At 50.2% G+C, this 14,888-nt stretch overlaps 1 protein-coding gene across 2 annotated transcripts in view; it reads right to left on the minus strand.

Annotated features, from left to right (window-relative positions):
* The window catches only part of GNAO1 (guanine nucleotide binding protein (G protein), alpha activating activity polypeptide O), a 166,821-nt gene that overhangs the window by 71,922 nt on the left and 80,011 nt on the right, over positions 1-14,888 (minus strand). For both annotated transcript variants that reach the window (XM_011961021.1, XM_011961020.1), the window contains exon 3: positions 14,120-14,261. In XM_011961021.1, coding sequence (XP_011816411.1) covers positions 14,120-14,261 — 142 coding nt within the window. The remainder of the gene's footprint in view (positions 1-14,119; positions 14,262-14,888) is intronic.

Consider the following 14,888-nt stretch of genomic DNA (forward strand, 5'->3'; position numbering starts at 1 on the left):
CAATAGTCTGTGATCTTATCATCAGGCTTCTTGCTGCAGAGTATAACTCTCGGACTTGGTCCTGGGGAGGGAAATATCTGGGAGTCAAGGACTTAATCATTCAAGTCCATAACCACAGACTAAAAACAGTGATGAAGCCCCGGCCTGGAATGTGCCTCAGCAGGTGCTCTTGCCTGAAGGACTGTGCCCAGGGAGCCAGCCTGGGCCTGGAGAGCTGCCCTTCCTCTCCTTGGACAGTAATCATCAGGGGAACCAGTTGGTCTAGGCACCAGGCAGGGAGTAGGGTTGCCATGACAAGTATAGCAGGAAGAAGGAAGGGGGATAGAAAGCTGGGAAAGAAGGGGGAGGGCCCCCACAGAGCAGGGAAAGCTGGACCTAATTCGACAGGGAGCTACTTCAGGACTGTGCCCTGGGACCTCAGACCAGAGATACTGGGGGAGGGGAGTCTGTTGGTGCTAATGCGCCCAGTCCACATGTGCCCCCAATCCACATCTCCTCAATAAGCTCCTCCTGGGCTGGCTCGGTAGGAAGGAAGGAGAGCTCTGGCCTGGGTGATGCGAGCTCACCGTCTGGGCCAGGAAGGGTCTGTGGATGCCAGTGGTAGCGAAACATTCATGCTGTGTTTGGTGAAGTGCAGTGTATTGCAAGGGTGCCCCATTCAGGGTTACTTTACCATCATAAATATATACTTGATCCCTATTGTACAGATGAGGAAACTAGTGCTGGAGTGGGGGTGGAGGGAGTAGAGGTCAGAACACCCAGAAAGGGCTGTGGTCAGGGGCTGCGGGAAGGAAGTGGCCGCTCTCTGGATGTATAGAGTCTGGAGATGATTTCTCCCAGGACTCCTGGTGCAGGGAGGCCAGGGCTGCTGTTATGCTCTGGGTCTGGTGGCCCACCTGTGTTGCTTAAGGGCGGTAGACCTCTCTCTACCCACTCAACAGACACCTGCAGGGTATGGCATGCTCTGTGCCATGCCACAGGGGCTCCATGTTGGGTGGATGACGGAGACCCAGAGCAATGCCCAGCTCTTTCTCTGGACCACCCCTGGATGCCTGCAGGAGCCTCTCAGGCCCTCTCCCTGCTGCCATTCTTGATGCCCATCTCTTCCTTCTCCCCATGGCCACTGCAAGCCTCTCCTAAGGGAAGCCATGTCTGGGCCTTGCTTAAAACCTGCGGTGGCTTCCTGCTGAGCCAGGAACAAAGCCAAAATTCCTTCCATGGCCTGGAAGCTCTTCTCACTCGAAAGAGCCAGCCCCTGCCTCTTTCTTCCACCTCATCTCCTGTCATTGTCCCCACCGACCTCTGGGCTCCAGCCACACTGGCCTTCTCTCAGACCCTTACAGTGGGATGGGACTCCCCTGCCTCAGAGCCTCTGCAAAGGCTGTTTCACCGGCCTAAAATGTTCTTCCTCCCCACCTCCCCATCTTATTTGCCCCAACGGTGCCAGTCCCTTCAGCTCTTTGTCAGATACCCTGTCCTCAGCACAGGCTAGGGCAGGCCCGCTGTCAGGACACTCTGCTCTCTGGAATCACTGAGGCTGTCCACCTGCTCGCCAGCTGAGCTCTGGGCAGCAGCACACCTGCTTGCGTCAGTTCACCATGGTGCACACAGCACTCAGCACGCTGTTGGCACAGAGAAGGCCACGTCCATATTTCTTAAGTAAATAAACCAGTGAACGAATGAGAGAGTCAGGTGCTGAGGGCATCCAGGGGAGAAAGAAGACATGTCTGGCTGGAGGGGCTGTGGAATGACATTCACAGAGCCATAAGCAGCCCTAATGAAAAGGAACAGAGCAGCAGCTGTTTCAGGAGCATTTACTCTGCGCAGGTACTATGCTGAGTGCACTGCTGACACTGGACACTGGTGCACGGTCTATGCAGCACTATTTCAGTGTTTCCCAGTCACATAGTGTCTGCCACTCTCCTCCCTTTCTGTGATCTCTTCTGCTCTCTCCTTGTCTCTATTTCTTTGGGTTTCTCTCTCAGGCCATGCTGGGCCCCGAGTCAGAAGCAGCCCTCTTCAGCTCTATTCCTACAAAGCCAGCAAGAGGGCAGGCACTGAGGCATACCATCTTCCAGCCTGGAATCAGAAGGGACAGGTGATCCTGGGAGGGGATGACACCACCTGTTTGACCTGTAGTAGCAAAGAGGCCTTGACACTGACCCTTTGCTCTGGTTGTGAAACAACTGTCACACCCAGGTTCCTGTCCTGGCCCTTCACTAACAGGCAGTGAGGTATGGACAAGAGGAGGGAAATGGCAGTAGCAAAGAGGCCTTGACACTGACCCTTCGCTCTGGTTGTGAAACAACTGTCACACCCAGGTTCCTGTCCTGGCCCTTCACTAACAGGCAGTGAGGTATGGACAAGAGGAGGGAAATGGCAGTAACTGTTCACTGAACAGTTACTTGGTGCCAGGCACCTTGCTTAGCTGTTAACATGCATCATTTCTTTCAGTCACAACAACCCTGTGAGTAGGTATTATTATGATCTCCAGTTTTCAGATGAGGAATCTGAGGGTCAGTGAGCCAGGTGACTAGTGCTAAGTCCATTGGCTGGTGGAGGGCAGGGCCTGGATTCAAAGTCACATCTCTGACTCCTGCTGCCTGCCTTGCCTCCCTGGGCAGCCCTCTGGGGTGGTGCCTCCCCAGCTCTGAAGCGAGGTGTTGACTAGCTCTAAGGCTGTTGCTGGCTGGGGCAGGCTCCTAGGGACTTGACTTCTAGTGGAGGCCTCTTCTGCTACTGGCCCATCTCCCCTCTTCACCTCCCACTCTTCCCTGGCCCCCTGCTGTGGCCACAGTGGAAAGGCAAGACCATTGGTGAGTGGTGGGCTGGGGCTGTGCACCCATGTGTCCTGCCACACAGGACCCTGGGGGGGAGGCTGCCATGGGAGCAGCAGTGCTGGCTTGCTTCCGAGCTCAGCCATCTCATGGTCCTGCTGCACTGGACTCAGCCTGGCCGGCCCTCCACCCTACGACATGAGTCATCTCCTGCACGGGGCAGCACAGCTGGCAGCCCCAATGAGAAGGAGAGATCTGTGGGTGGCTGGTAGCCTCCCCAGAATCCATTTCCTTCGATTCTATTACCTTTTTCAGGAGCTTCCGGTTTTCCTCTGGGGGATTTATTTTGTCCCAGGAACCCCTCAGCCCCCTTGGTCATGGTGATTGAGTCAAGGAAGGGCAATGAGACACACACACACACACACACACACACAGAGAGAGAGAGAGAGAGAGAGAGAGAGAGAGAATAGAGACAGAGAGAGAGAGACTTGCAGGACTTGGTGGCTGCTCAGATGCACCTTGTGCTTGGTGATGTCCCAGGATGCACACAAGGTTACGAGTGATGACCTAGTTGCTGGAGCCATTTTCCTGCTTGGTGCAGGAGTGATGCTATGGAGTCGAGGGTGAAAACCATAGAGGGGGGCAGAGTGGAGAGACGGGGGAAGCCAGGGACATCCCCTGAGCTGCTGATCAAGCCCCTACTCCCCACAGGTGTGTCTGAATTTCTGACTCTCTGGGCCTGCGGCTGTTTTGTGTTTTGTTTTGTTTGAATAAGCCAGTTTGCCAGTGTGACTGTGTCTTCCATCACTTGCAACCAAAGTGTCCTAACTTACTCAGAGTGGGGTCTTCAGCAGTGACATAAGACCACTGTTGGTTGCCCGGCAAAGAAAGAAGAGGGAACGGAGCTGAGTAAAGCAAAAGCAGATGAGCGTGTGTGCAGGTATGTGTAGTGGGAGGATGGAAAGTGGCTCTGGTTTTCCTAGGGAAGCCATCTCCATCTCACATGTGTAGGACTGTGACCCCCCTACACTCCCAGCAGGGCAGGGGCAGATACCACCTTGGCTGTCCCCACCCTACCTGTGACTCACAGCCTTCCCCACGTGGCGCTGCGGCCACAAACCTAACCCCTTCTCAGTCCCTGGCGCCTCTTCCTTCAGCAAACTAAAATCTACCTTACTGGTTTCCCAGGTTCCTCCATGGTATATCTGGTGGCCAGAAAGGGACTATACATCAACAAAGGGCTCAATTCTGGGGCTTGGATCAAATGAGGTCCCAGACATAGTTGGAAGAGAGACCTCTCACAGTGAAAGCTACAGTGCTCAGCACAGGGCTCTGACTTGTGTCCCATTACAGGACCACATGGCCAGCACTGCAATGTCAATTAATACTTGTATAAATCCTGTAATTATTTTTTTAGGGAGCACAATTATATCTCACTGTATTTGTGGTAGGCCCAGAGTACTGATTTGTTAAGTAGATGCATTTAGAATACAGCACAATTTTGTGACTTTGTTTTTTTTTTTTTTTTGAGACGGAGTTTCACTCTTGTTGCCCAGGCTGGAGTGCAATGGCGTGATCTTGGCTCACCACAACCTCCGCTTCCCAGGTTCAAGCGATTCTCCTGCCTCAGCCTCACTAGTAGCTGGGATTATAGGCACGTGCCACCACGCCTGGCTAATTTTGTATTTTAAGTAGAGACGGGGTTTCTCCACGTTGCTCAGGCTGGTCTCGAACTCCCGACCTCAGGTGATCCGCCCGCCTTGGCCTCCCAAAGTGCTGGGACTACAGGCATGAGCCACCACACCTGGATGGGAATTCTTCAATTTTCAATATTCCAGGAGTCTCAAATTACAGGGCGCTGGCCAGACAGGCCCCTCTCTGCTGTTGCCTATGGCTCTTAAGGCTGAGGTCTGCTTGGCAGCTGGTTTGCCACCTTGAAACAGGTACCACAAGCCCAAAGGATGCACACACAATGACCCCTCTCCAGAGGGGAGGCTGTCAGTTACCCCTGCATAGCTGCCAGGTGGGGTGGGATGGGGGTAGAAGAGGGGCTGCAATGGGGTGGCTCCTAGACATCTAAGATTGGTGGGGACCACTTCAGTCCTGATGCCGAGGAATATTTATTTACATGGTTATAACATTTTCCCATCATCAGAGCAGAGTAATTAGGGCTTACAGTGGCGGTGGGGGGTGGGGGTGGAGTGTGAGAGAGAGGGAAAGAGCACACAAGTGCAAGGCATCACCGCCTGCAGTTTTCGTTTACTGTTTGCTGAAGTCTTTCAATTAAATTTTCTTTTTAAAATTCCATGCCCTTTTCTACAGGCAATGAACACGTAGAGACTGATGGTAGCCAGCCTTGAGCATCCACTCAACTCTGCAAGCCATGGAAGAGAAGGGAGGCCAGGCCAGATGAAGGCTAGGTGCTGGCTGGGGCCTCTGCAGGGCCCAACGTGCTGGAGCCCTGGAGGCTGAGTGCCTGCTCCAGGCTGAGCGACCACTGTGGGAATGCATGAATGGAAGCACGCATGGCAAACGCTGTGGAGGGATCAGGATGGCATAGAAAGAAGCGTATTCTGCATCTTTCATCCTTTCCTCCCTGGACACATCTGTTCAGGCATGTGTATCCCTAGTAACAGGCCAGCACTTGACCCGGAAGCACACCCGTTGGATGAATGGAATCACTGAGGCACAGGATTCACTGACCCCTGCTAGCAGTGGGCATGATGAACAAGACTGACCTGTTCTTCCAGACCTGCTGTCTGGCCCCAAGGGTAAGACAACCATGAAGTAGAGTGTGCTGCTGGGGGGCAGCTGAGAGGGGCTTGGGGGGAGGGCACCACTTTTAGCTAAGGAAACCTAAGACTCTAAGAGGGAGGAGCAGCTAACAGACATTTCAAAAATCTGACACTTTAGTCCCTCTTCCTTTCCCATATTGAAAACTGCAGTTCCTCTGAGTTGGTTCTTCCTTTCAGACAAGGGTGAGGGAAAGCCACTGATGCTGCCACACTGGGCCAAAGTACCAGTAGCCAGGTCTCAGGCTCCTTGTGGCAGGGCTTAGATGGTGGATGCTTTCCTTCAAACCAGGAGCTCACAGCCCGATCCAGCCTTGGATCAGGGAGCAGTGCTGATGCCACACTAAGCCCTGGAGAGCTAGAATTTCAGAGCTGGGAGAAGTCCTGGAAACCAAGGCATTTACCTTCTCATTCTGGGGCTGGCATCTCTGCCCAAGACTGGGAGCCTCTTGATCTTTGCATCTTTGTACCCACCCCTGCCATCTTGTGCACTTCCCCAGGAGGTAAGCATTTGTAAGTAATAAGAAATTGAGTGATAAGTATTTATGGAATGATTGATTGACCAACTGAATGAAAGAAAATGAGTCCCCAAATGGGCTGGGTAACTGGAAGCAGCCTGCTCAGATGGAAAGAGGACTGAGCAGTGATGCAGGAAGCTGAATGCTCTAGTCCTGGATCTGCCACATATTCCCCGGGGTAAGTCTCTTTCCTGTTTGGACCAGATGAAACCTATGTTCCATCTGCAAAATGGAGCAGCAGAATGAGATGGGCTTGAATGGAGCAGTTTCAAGCTCTATTCACCTGGCTGGCGAAGGGTCAGGGCAGGGTCTGGGGCTGCTGTAGGTGGACAGCCTCAGCACCCAGCATGGGGCGCATCTACATCCTCTTCCTGGCCTCATGTTTGGGCTGTGGGAGTATGAAGCCTTCATCTGTTACACCCTCCAGCCGCCATCAGATCTATCAACTACCACTAAAGTTATCTCTAAGCCCAAGGGGACTCAGGGAGACACAGGCCAGATAGCATCCTTGTTTTTATCTGTTTCAGAATTCATGCAAACCACAAGGTGAACCGCACTGCATTGTAGAGGTGGCACCACAATATTTCCATGATTATTAAAAAACATAGTGTCCTGAACTCCACTGTGTGACTTAAATGTCAAGATTTCTTCTACCAGAGGAGATCCAATGACATTCTGAAAACTAAGTGTGAAATCTGATTCTGCCTCCCAAAGAGCTACCATTATCTCTAGGGGATACAGCTCCAGTGAAGGCCCCTGGTGGAACAAGAGCATGGGCGGCAATCCCAGCTGGCACCCATCTTTCATCCTGTTTAGGTAGGTGACTGAGAGAGCAGGGAGCCCCCTGTTAGGGGCACGCTGCCCCCTACACCCCAAAAAAGCATGGAAACAGAGAAAAATCTTGAGTCTCTTCAAGGCGAATTCCAGGCACCTAGCTAGCCTTGAGAAGTAAATGAGCAACTTGAGAAGCAAGGAGGTTGTAATAGCTTAAAATAATAGCCACCCAAGTAAGTTAGAGCCACAAGATGTTTGGTTCCCTATGGAAACTAAAGATAACATCTTAACATATGTCCCCGAGTTGTTTTTCAGAAACCTGGACCCCCACCAGATAGAAAATGCCCATTGCAGTCAAGTAGACCTCAGAAGAGCGGGAACTAAGGACGGAACGCTGACCACCCATCTTTCTTCTAAATTTCTTCCTGAGGGGCCTGGAGAGAGACACACCTACAGGCCAGACCTTAACATTCATTTTGGCTGTCCCCAAGGTTTTAGACAAAAGCTCGCCCCTTAACCAACTGCAAATCACAGAATCTCTGGATCTACCTATGACCTCAAAGCCCACCCCACAAGACATGCTGCTTTTTTGGGCCAAACCAATGTATAACCTCCATGTATAGGTTTACGGTTTTGCCTGTAGCTTCTGCTTTCCTAAAATGTACCCTTGCCTTTAAAAGCCCTTGCTTGTAGGGCCATTGAGGAAGTGAGGCATTAAGCATGAGCTGCCTCCTTACTCAGCCCCCTGCAGATAAACGCAGTCTTTTGTCTTGTAAACTTCAGTGTTGGTGTTTGGCTTTATAGCACAGCTTGAGTAGACCCAGGCTTGGTAACATGATCTTGGGTGGCCAGTTAAGAACTTTGTGCTTCTGTTTCTAACCTGAAAACTGCAGATAAAACCTTGCCCATTCCTCACTAGATTGCTTTGAGTAGAATTCATCAATACTTTATCAAAAACAACGATTGTAGACAAATAATGAGAATAATTGCCAACACAAGTTGAGAAGTTGCTATGTGACAGGCACTATCCTATGCACGCTACAGGCATTATCTCATTTACTCTCACAGCAGATATGAACGAGGGAGGTATCAGGATCATTACTATTTTACAGTCCAAAACACTGAGGCTTAGAGAAGTTACATAATTTACCCAGGGCCATATAGCTGGTGTACAATTGGGGTTTAAACTTAGTATCCAATACTACCTGTGTCGGGCATTGTGCTAGAGGAATAGGATCTATACTCTGCCCTTAAGGAGTTTATAGTTGAGAGAAACAGGTATAGGCACAAATAGTGAGAAAATGAAAACTGGAGTATTTTCAACTGAATAAAGTCTCATACAAGTTCAATGCATGACTGCTACCAGTCCATCTGTTTACAATGTATTTTACATATGCAAGGATGTACACATATACACATGTACATTTTACATATGTTTATATATAGACGTGTGTGTATGAAGAACTGTATTAACATAGGCCTGTTCAAAGGCTTTCCCCATCCCCCCACTGGTCCAAGTGAACCTTCTAATCCTGTAATTGTTCAGTTTCTCCTCAACCCTTTCTTCCAGTGTCAGAGTTTAGGCCAGCTCAGCCAGAACAAGGCCCTCTGCTTCTGTGATGCAGATGTAGGCCCTGGGCTAAGGCTAGAGGAAGGAGAAGGGGGAGAGCTTGGCTCAGAAGGTGAAGATAATTTACAAAATAATGAGTTGGGGTGAGGAGGGAGGGAGGAAGAGAGGGAAGGGGAGGATGAAAAGATGACTGAGAAGGAGGGAGGAGGACACAGGGAAAGGGAAGAAGGGAGGGGGGGGAGGGCAGGGAGAAGGGAGATAGAAGGGGAGGGGAAAGGGAGACGAAGAAAAAGGGAGGAGTGAAGGAGCGGCAGAGCCGGAACCCCTTTGGTGGAAGAGAGAGAAGGGGAAAGAGGACCAGCCTTGCTCGCTGGGGTGGAGAAGAGGGTCTCTGGAGAACCCGGGGGAGTAAGGCAGCTCAAGGGAGTGGGGTGGGACAGACGTGGGAGGCAGGAGAGGATGTTTGAGAACAGCAGGGGGAGCTGTCTCTGGTCCCTTTGCATGTTCTTAGAGAGACTCCAGATAAAGGATGGGATTCTTTAAATGATTTGTTTTGCCTGATCATACTGTGTCTATCTAAATGGGACTCTGCTCTGGACCCGGGCCACACAGGTTCTAGTCTTATTAGGCTTCCGTGTCTACACTATATACATATATAATTTGTATTGCATGACGCTGGGCAAGTCACTTAGCCTCTCCATGCCTCATTTTTTTTTTAACCTATAAAACGAGGACAACAACAGCACCCACTGCACAGGTAGTTGTTAGTATTAAATAATTTAGGCATTAAGGAAAATTTATTAAATAACAGGACAAATAACAGGCCCATCCTTTTCCAATAAAGGCTCTGAAACATAAAAATGGAAAGCCGTTATTATCCTGGAGTCAGTAATTCCCAGAGCTTCAGTTCTCTGAATCTATCCATCTGATATGTGCAGACCTCCCCCACCTGGAAACTCCCTAGGTTTGGAAGGGGACACACCCACTGTGGTCCGATCCCACCCAGCCTCCTGGCTTTCTGGCTGAGGTTCCCCCTTGTGCCCATCCTTTTTCAACAGTCAATTAATCACCAGGCCCCTGTATTTCCTTTGTTGCTATGCATCACTCTGCTGCCTTTCCGACCCCTCACCTAGCCCCTCACACCTTATTCGTGGTCTGTTGCTGGAGTTTCTTTACCTGCCTCCCCATCTTTAGTCTCCCCCTGCCATCCCCCTCCCCGCCCTGTCCACTCTGCACATGCCATCATCATAATTTCCTAAAATCTCACTTTCATCCCATCCCAGCTCAAAATCTCTCCATGGCTGCCTATTGCTAACAGGATAAAATTCAAACTCCTTGGCCTACCTTCCAGGGCCCACCAAATCTGGACCTAACTGGACCTTCCAGTTTTCCCACACCTTGCTCTGACCCCAGTCCTCTGTTCTGGCCACTGGCCTCTTCTGCCAGTTAACTCTCCTTTCCCTCATTACCAACCACTGTTTCTACCATGTTTTTTCCTGGCTTCAAGGGCCTTTGCTCACCTACACCTGCACCTGTCAAACTGTACCTGTGCCTCAGGGACAGTTCCAGCTTCACTCCCACTAAGCAGCTCTTCCTGCCCACCATGTGCAAGGGCTGTGCTCACTCTGCCTGTGAGCTCCATCTTCCCAAGAAGAGGACCAGCTCCTTAAAGGCTCCAACTCACATGCCTTGGAATCTTCACATAGGGCTTAGCACCAGCCCTACACAAGGCAGGTTCTCAATCAACAGCTTTTCATGTAGTGATAAAGTTACAGGCACTTCTACTTTTTTTCTGTGAACACTGGGAAAGTTAGAAATGTCATTCCATTAATAGGATGGGTCTTGAAGACCTACTAAGTGCTGAGCACTATGTTGTCTACTGGAGTGAGGAGGTGATCCAAAGATAAATGACATAGGCCCTGATCAGAAGACCTTCAATGATGAAGGGGTTCTTAGGCTGGGCTCCGTTGGTGGGCCAGGCCCCCCTGAAATTGAATGCAGAATCTCCTAGATGTGTGCTGTGTCCCCTGTTCTGGAGGGAAGGCTCACAGCTTTTATGAGCTGCTCAAAGGACTCTGACTACACCTGAGGGCCCACTTCTCTACAGAAAGATGCATAAACAATTGATCTTCATGCTAGTGTGTGAGACAAGAGCTTCATGGAGAAAGCGCTGAGCTGAGTTTCTTCCTCAGGGGAGGAAAAGGTAAGGAGGCTTCATGGACAAGATGAAGCTTAGTGGGCCCTTACTGAGTAGGGCAGTTCCACGGGGAAGAGGGGAAGAGAAGAGGAGTGTACTAGAGGCAGAGAGCACACACCAGCGAAGGCCCGGAGGTGTGAGAGTGCATGGGGTCCCTGGGAGGGGTCTGTAGTCTGAGGCTGGGGCCTGGGGTGTGGAAACCACAGAAGAATGTAAGGAGGTCCCCGCTGTTTGCTCTGCGCGGAGGTTCTTTCAGGTTCAGGATCACACACAGTGGCGGGGCTCCAAGTGATTCCACACCAGAGAGGCTGAGGGAAAAACCAGCCAGTCCTCTTTCCCTGGGGGCCAGGACAGGCGGTGAGTCCACTGCCAGGGGAAGTCAGTGACACCTACCTGTTCTAGGGGCTGACACTGAGTTACAGCAGGAAGCTCTTAGGTGCTTTTCTGTGTGGAGAGTGCAAGGCTGGCTGGCCCTGGCAGGTGGTGGGAGTGGGGCTGTCTTCCTCCAGACACCCCCTGATGACTGGTGGTGGGTAGCAGAGGTGAAGAAAACACCAGAGGGAAGGAGGTCTCTTCTGTTGAGACCAAAACATGGATCTGGACTTCTGCAGCATAAGGTGGTTTCCCCAGCATCCAAATGGCGGATCCCCTAGGTGGAGTGTGGCTGGGGACCCGAGAGACAGAAGAATGTGGGGACCCAGCTCTGGGCTCAGGGCATCTGGACATCAGCAGCTGCCTGGCTGCAGGTAGCTCCAGCTGAACAGAGCTTTATATTCCTCTGCGCCAGGCTCATTCCTCCCTCAGGGCCTGAGTGCTTGTCTGGAACTTTCTGTCCCCTCGTCCTCCCACTCTGAAGTTATCTGCTCCTCCCATCACCAGATCAGGCTCTCACATCACCTTATTTTGTTTTCCTTGCAGCCCTTAGCGTTATCTGACATTATGCAGTCACCTACTTGTGGGCTTGTTTGCTGCCTATACTGCTAGATAGGAAGCTCCATGAGAACATGGAAAGGGAAGGATCTTGGCTCTGAGCTGCCCCCACACCAGCAGATACTGCAGCCCTTTCAGGCCTGGTATGTTTCCTCATCGAGAGGACAGAAGTGGTGGCTTCCACTCTCTTCTGCCCAGCTCCACAGGCTGCGAATCCACACCAGCCCACTCCCAGGAATGCCTTTTCCAGCTCTCTGGCTTGCTGTGGCCTGGGTCTTGGGTTCACTCCTTTCCTGTTCCTCACAGGTATAAGAATACAGGAAGGGGGTGCCTGAGTGTCACACCAGACTAATCTGTGTTGCCCTAGGGATGGGCCAGGTGCTGGCCATGGTGCCACCTGCCAGAACGAAACTGGGCTTGGACTCGACTGTGTCCAGTGGACTCTCCAGGGAGTCCCGCTTAGCTCTCAGTCCCTCCTTCCATTGGAACCTTCCCCTCCTTCCTACTTAAAGGCTGACTACTTGACTGGGAAATTCCACGGAGGGGAAATAGCCAGAGAAGGGACCCTGTTTCCCAGGGGCCTGCAGTACAGTCCTTAACGTATCATAGTCCTAGCGATTCCCAAGCAATCATCTCTCCATTCAGGATAATAAAATGGAAAAAAAAATCCCATGGGAACAATGAATGTTTTCCAAAATGGAAGGAGAAAAGTATTCCAAAGCCACACTGACTTTTCTGGGTTATAATCAGTATAGGAGATTTTCAGGAAGAGCTGGCTGGGAGATGAATACATTTGCTCCTGGAAGATCTCACACAGTGTGTGTGTGTGTGTGTGTGTGTGTGTGTGTGTGTAGGGGGTGTGCCTTTTGCACTGTGTCTGCCCTCTGGCTGAGATTCAGACACCATGCTCCCCACTTAGCCAAAGGGAGAGAGAGAGACCAGAGGTCTGTGGCTTGTACCATGACTGAAGATAAGATGAGGTACTCCCTGCTCTGGGCTGTAATAAAATAAGTTAAATAAAATGAGTCAGTATATATAAAGTGTTTAGTATGTGCCTGGCAGCCAGTAGGTGCTCAACAAATGGTTGCTGTTTTCATTCCTACTATTGCTATTAAGAAGAACGAAGCACTGTACACATCTGGGCTAATGATCTGAATAGGTGTTCTCTGAAACCAGACACCATTCCCTGCTGTGCTCATCCCTGTATCCACAGCACCTAGCTCAAAGCCTCGCACATCATAAACCTGCAGTGCATGGACCCATCCACTCCCTCATTCCCTCTTTCCACAGGCCCTGGCTCTGTGACCAAACCCAAAGTCAGTCTTCCAGGGAGAAGTGCTTCCTTTGCAGAATCAACTTCCCAACTTAGCCTCCAGGAGGAGCAGCAGATGGGCCCAGGTGCCCCTGCTAGTGCCCAGTTTCTCCACCTCGGGCTGGCCTCGGACACACCCTCAGTCACCCAATTCCCCAGTACCTGGAGGAATCAGTGCCTGGGCTGGATGACTCTGCCCCATGGAATTAGGATTTTGTGCATAATATATTAAATTTTACATTTAAAGCTGCCTGTCATAGATGATTTATCAGACACAGAGACAACAGGACAGTTTTCCTCTGTGACGAAGATGATTTTTAGCAAAGACAGGATGTATGTATAATGTACAATCAAATCACATAGCAATCAGAGATGAATGCTCAGCATCCAGAGGCTCAGATGCAGAGCCCAGGTGCTTGGAGGCTCTACCTGTCCTCTGCCTGCTTCTCCAATCTCCAGGTCCCAGAGGGAGGATCACTGAGATTCAGTCCCGAACAGGGACAAAGAGCTGCTTCTGGATAGAATTCTGAGGCTATTTTCTCCTCTCCCTCTCTCCCTCCCTCCCTCCCTCCTTTTATTTAGCCTTGCCAGTGTAGCTGTATATAGTTCAGTCTTAACAGTTAATACAAATGTTTGCAAATTAGAGGTTTTTATATAGTACTTATTCCACTCACCACTTAATAGAAGCCTGGAAACATTACCCCCAAACAGTCCCTGTTCTAGAACACCGACTTTCTACAGGAAGGAGAGCCCTGTAGGTCCTCATACTTCCCCGGGGGAGGAAGAAAACAGCCCTTGGTATAAAAGAGGAAAGATAGTCAATTCAAATGGCCTTCCCCACTTCACAGCAAGGCAAGGCAAGTTCTTCTAAGGAGGGGAGATGGTGGCCAGGCAAGGCTTGTTTTGTTTAATACGTATTTTTTTTCTGTTCCAGTTAATCGCCCAAGGACAGGTGCTTAGACAGTGTTGTGGCAGCCCCAATTTAAACCTGTCACCAACTCTTCCTCATCTGCAAAATAAATCCGGGAGTTTTGTAGCCCTTGCAACTTGCAAAGTTGGTGAGTTTGCTGTGAGTTTGCCAGGGGTGTGGATGCAATGGCTTAGGTTGGTGACTGTGCCACCATATATCTTTCATACATAGCAGAGTCTCTTCTCGTTCATTTAAGGCAGCCCAGCACTATAAAGAGGAGGCAGTGGGGTAACACAGACAGAACCTCTTGTTGCTGTGCTTATGGACTCAGGGGCCTACCTTTCTCTCCTTATCACCATATTCGATGCCCAAAGTGTCCATGGCCCGGACGATGGCTGCCAGGGACTGGATGGTGTTGCTGTAGACAACAGGCTTGTACTGTTTCACGTCTTCTCCGGAGAAGCCATCTTCATGGATGATCCTAGAGAAAAACCACACATACCACACCTGATGAGAGCATTGTCCTCATCAACACAGACAGCACAGGCATGAGAAGCACTGGCTGACTGTGGGCCAGGTCCAGCCGTGATGCCGAGTTACTGAGTTGCTACATTAATGTCATAAAATCTAAAGGGAAAAGCTACCTAAATTACTTAAAAACAGAATCTTGGAAAAAAGAAATGCAGTCTTTTCACATTCCCTATATAATGAAAGAAAAATCCATCAATGAGGTGTTGATAATACTTGAAAGCACTTAGAACAGGAAGGGCATACATTAAGAACTCAATATATGTTAGTTATGAGTATTTTAACCAAAGCTCAGGGTCCCAACTTACGTTTACACCTAGAGGCATATTGTTGAAAATCCCTGGAAAAAGTCTGCAAATGGATGATGCATTTTTCTTTCACAGAAAACTCACAGCTTTTAATGAAGGTAAAATGATTCACTTAAGAGGAACAAAGAACCATCTTTATCTTTGACAACAGAAAAGTCAATAAAAGGGTTTGCCTACTTTTTCGTCCTTGGCTAGGATTTAACCACATACCACCCTCGTTCTGGTGGATCTGAACAGGGACAAAGAGGACATAAAGGGGAAGTCACAACTTT

Source organism: Colobus angolensis, unplaced genomic scaffold (assembly GCF_000951035.1).
Source record: "Colobus angolensis palliatus isolate OR3802 unplaced genomic scaffold, Cang.pa_1.0 Scaffold531, whole genome shotgun sequence".
Classification (NCBI taxonomy): Eukaryota; Metazoa; Chordata; class Mammalia; order Primates; family Cercopithecidae; genus Colobus; species Colobus angolensis.